General features: G+C 57.5%; 1 protein-coding gene across 1 annotated transcript; it reads left to right on the plus strand.

The window, feature by feature from the left end:
• Window positions 1-392: 392 nt before the first annotated feature.
• LOC119114502 (prominin-1-like) lies at window positions 393-4,628 on the plus strand (the record flags this gene model as incomplete). The annotated part of the gene is made up of 7 exons (XM_037238612.1): window positions 393-567; window positions 982-1,114; window positions 1,859-1,963; window positions 2,476-2,655; window positions 3,189-3,323; window positions 3,897-3,991; window positions 4,566-4,628. Coding segments are annotated over exons 1-7 (872 nt in total), but the record flags the coding sequence as incomplete, so codon positions are not given.
• Window positions 4,629-4,647: the final 19 nt, after the last annotated feature.

Genomic DNA, 4,647 nt, shown 5'->3' on the forward strand with positions numbered 1-4,647 from the left:
ATCACAAGCAATGTGTTGTAGTAATGCTTTGTGGTGCTCATATATGCGTTCTGGGTAATGCGATCTAATCTCACAACAAAGCAATGTAGCAATGCGATTGTAATCAGAGCATACCAGTTGTGTGTTAAAGTATGCTCAGGTACTGCGTGCACATAACATCATCACACACATAACAACACATAACATCAGCGTGCACCTGGTTTACCTCAAGCCCTGTTGTTCTGGCGTCCTTTCGGCAGTGGTGACGCCTCACGGACGGTGGTTTGCGAGAATAAGCTTTCCAGCCTGTGACACCCGTTGTGACGGTTGTTCTTGCCGGGCCGGACATGACGTGCACGGCCCGCCGACAGCGCCACCTTCTTCTTCTTCCTGTTCGGCTGGCTGGTGGCTGCTGCTGGTGACGGCCATGTTCCTGGTGGGAGGCCTGACCCAGTTCTACCTGTGCGCCGGCCTGGCCGAGCCGTCCTCGCCCGCCGGCGGGCCGGCGCTGCTCGAGGCCGTCTTCCCGGCCGACGAGCTGCTGCCGCAGCTGGCCGCCACCGGCTTCGACCTGGCCGACGTCATCAGGTCAGCAGCCGGGGACCAGGGGAGGGGCCGGGCCCTTCATGCCTCCACCGACCCGCTGAGGCATGGGGCTGCCTGCAGAGGGGCGGGGTGGAGAGGTACGGAGGTGGAGCGGGGGATATGCTGGTCGGGACACGGTGTAGGTGTGTTCGACCTTCTAAGTGATGCCAAGAGTGAGTATAAACCTCTGGCTCAAAGGATGATCTGTAGGGGAAAAGAGTCTTTCAAAAACACCACGCCGCGGTCAATCTGTGCTTCGTCATCGTGCCATGACGCTCCTGCAGGCTTTTTAACATGTTATCGTCGGACTTAGGAGTCATGCGGGTCCACAACGTGACGGTTCTTGGAGCTGCTGGCGAAAATCTGGAGACGGAAACTGGCTGCACTCATGACCGTCACTGGTTACTGTTGGTGCAGGAGATGTCACCAGAACCAGTCGATCTACACCGTGCTGCACCTGGAGCCGCTGTACGACCTCTCCGAGCTGGGCCGCTACAAACAGCAGCTGGGCATCGACGAGCAGCTGGATGCCCTCCGCAACCAGATACAGGTTGGCGGGCAACGGGCTTCGTTTCCCACAGAGTCGGATACAGACCAGTGGACGGTGTGAATCGGCTGGGCTCTGCAGGCAGACACAGGCCGGGCGGCTTCAGTGCCTTGGTTGTATGCGTAGGCAGAGTTGCCGAGCGCAGATTAGTTGGTGCGGTGAAGTGGTTGCCTCGCACTTGGCACGCGTTAGTGGAGTGAAATGTGTTGCATTGGTTGACAATTTTTTATGTTGCCTGCAATCGTTGAAAGATGTATTTCAAACTTTTCGAATGGGTGGATTTGGGAGGTCAGAGCTCAGTCTGAGCAGTGCACGTTGGGTGACTCCTGTCCCTTACCATATGGTCGTGCAACTCCAGGTAAATGGCAGAGTTTGTTGCCGAATGTATAACATGCCGCAACGTTCGGCACGGTCTGTCCTGTGCTCTGACGTCGTCTTACCTTTAGCGCGACCGCTGCCACCGGCCGCAGGCTATTCCAGTCAAGGGCAAATAGCGAGCGCCTTTTTCCAAAAATTTTCCTAAATCTCGAGCCACCACCCAAAGCTTCAGACTATACGCACGCTTGTGCACGACAGGGACCATCCGTCGTACCTAGTCCTGTCTCGTGAGTTTCACGCCCGGGCTGGTCAGACCGGTGGGGCTGCTCTGACCTGTCCACTGGCGCTGAAGCCGCTGACAGTCACGCCCCCCCCCCCCTCCCCTGTCGCGAGGGAACCCCTCACCGGCATGACCCGGCCCTGCTGCAGGTGGACACCGACGTCGAGATCCTCACGCCGCTGGGTAAGGAGCAGCTGTACGAGCTGGCGCGCTCCGACGTCGCCCGCATCAACTACACCGCCTTCACGCTCACGGTGAGCGCCGCCCGGCTGCTGGTCGAAACCCTGTGGCGACCATGCGGCAACGGTTCTCTCAGCGAGAGCTGGTGACATTCTTTACTCGTTTTGCCCGTATCGCTGATGGACATTCCTGGTGTCCTCCCTGGAGGGCTTGGTGGATGGCCTTTGAATTGAATTTTGGTTATTATTTGAAATCTCCGAGCTGGCGATGCTGTTGGCATGGCCGGTGTCGGATGTGCGGCGAGTTGCCTATTAAATTTCGGCAACCCTGATCTGGGTGGCGACGAGTTCTGACCCGGGCCCGGGTGGACCTCTTCCGTCTGTTTCTCAGCCGATCTTGACCTTGACGGTGATCCCCTGATCTGGGCAGTGACCCCGGACCAGGGCGGTGACTTCTGACCTCGCCGGTGACCCATGACTGGAGCGGTGGGTCCTGGCCATGGCAGCGATTTCAGGTGGATGGTAACTCCTGACATGGGTGGTAACCCTGACCCTGGCTGACCCCCTCCCGTCCGTTGACCGCGCAGCTGGAGGACCGCATCACGGCCGTCGAGCTGGGTCAGATGGGTGCCGCGCTAGAGGCGTCCGCCAACCTGCTGCCGCCGGCCGAGCGCTCGGCGGCCAACCGGCTGCGCAACCAGGCCACCATCCTGGGCGCCCAGCAACTGGTGGTCGACCAGATGGCCGACATTGTCGTCTCGCTGAGGGTGAGCCGCGGCCCCGCCGCGAGAAAACGAACCGGACTGGAGTCGTGTTCGCTGGTGATGACCCGCGGGCTCGACACGGACCGTTGACGCTAGTGATACGGTGACCACTGTTGCTGTGGTGTCATCGAGAGCTTTGTTTAGGATGCTGTGGATAATGCGCCAACAGGGCCTACTCAAGCACTGCCTCCATACATCTATCGTGTAGCCAGAAGGTCGTCCCTTTGTCCAAAGCGTTCTTGTACATTTATGATGAACCGTTGATCTAGACACATCCTATGTCCATAATGCATCAGTCACTTCATGATAGCCTCGCACAACAATGTTCGTTTTTGTTTATGCAGTATGGGCGCTGCATGACTGCAGTTGACGCGCCCTTAAACTCTAAGCCACCACGGCTTGTTTCTAAAGCCGCCATACTCTGCGTGGTTTAGTGGAGGCTCCCGATCCACATCGTGTCACTATCTTTTTACGTGTTGCCGCACTTTGTGGCTCTGACTGCTGAGCCAAACTGACCTCTCCCTCCCGGTGGGCAGAACGCCACCGTGTCGCTGCAGGAGCACGTGCGTTTCAACCGCACCAACGTGACGGAGGCCGTCCGGGAGCTGATCGACCAGGCGGAGTCGGCGCAGCAGTACCTGCGCACGCGCGGCGGCTCAGAAGTCATACAGGTCAGTTTCGGACGGCTCAGAAGTCACATAGGTCAATATCGGGCGACTCACAGGTCACACAGGTCGGTTCAAGGCGGCTCGGGGATCGTACAGCTTGGTTGGGTGGCGCGAAGTTATAAAGTTCTGTTGATGTGGTTCACAGGCCATCTAAATCCAGGCTCAACAGTCATGTAGTTCAATCTCTGACAGTAACGAAATCCTATAGGCTGGCTTCGATGACCGAAAGGTCATATAATTCAATCCTGTGTTGCTTCGAGGTCATTCAGCTGCTAGTCTGAGGCAATCCGGTGCCCTCATTGATCGGGTCGTGTTGGTCAGCAGAGCTCCCGCGGGCGGACTGTGGCGATTCCTTTCTCGACAGGGGGTCACATATCTGACCTCCGTGAGCTCGCAAGATTTACAAGAGGTCATTTGGCGGCGACAGTCATGCTCAAGCAGCCCGAAGCCAAACCGTCTCACGTTTCGTCGCTCCCGTCAGAGATGGTGACACCAAGTATGCAGATGATCGTGTGCGCGCGTATTGAGCGGGTGGCGTCAGCCGTCCCGGGACTGACGATGTCGGCTCGTCATCAGCTGGCGGACGAGTACGCGGCCGAGTTCCTCATGCACCTGGACGAGTTCACGGCGCGCGTGGAGGGCGGCTTCCGACGCCGGCTGGGCCGCTGCTGGCCCGCTCAGCACGGCCTACAACGCCACGGTCCGTCACCCTCTGCAGCAACGTCGTCTACCCGTTCGTGAGTGCGGCTAGCCAGCAGGGGAGGCTTCGGTGTTGAGTGGGATGTCGTGATATTTGACATCGCAAGCCGTGTGAAAGAGAAATGACACCCTTGACTATATGCAGATGAGCGAGGTGGACGTTTTCAGTGTGAATATTGGCTCTGCTACTTATTTAGTAACTTTATACTGATTGTGCTATTTCTGCCATCTAAGTAGAAGGTTGCTGCTTAAGTTTGATATGCCTGGGCCCTTAACTGTAATTTGCTGTTCAACTTTGCTATGTTTATGTTAATGCTACGTGTATGTTTGACCATTTAAGTTCGTGGTTTGCCTAGTATCATTCACAGGAACGCTGTGGTGGCCGTCTCTGACCGGATCCCCGGGTCTGTGTCGCATGTCGTGGTCGCTGGTTGTCTGAGGCGGCGTGTCAGCTCCCTGACGCGAATGTCCGTTGTCCAGAACGGCTACTGGGGCCGTCCCTGGGCCTGGTGCGTGCTGCTCTTCATCCCCCTGCGTGATGGTCAGGCCTCTGCCTGACTTCGCCTCTACCGGCAAGACGGAGCCCTACTCGGAGGCCTTCGTCGACAAGTGAGCAAGAGAGAGAGGA

Source organism: Pollicipes pollicipes, unplaced genomic scaffold (assembly GCF_011947565.3).
Source record: "Pollicipes pollicipes isolate AB1234 unplaced genomic scaffold, Ppol_2.1 Scaffold_844;HRSCAF=968_pilon_pilon_pilon, whole genome shotgun sequence".
NCBI classification, from domain to species: Eukaryota; Metazoa; Arthropoda; class Thecostraca; order Pollicipedomorpha; family Pollicipedidae; genus Pollicipes; species Pollicipes pollicipes.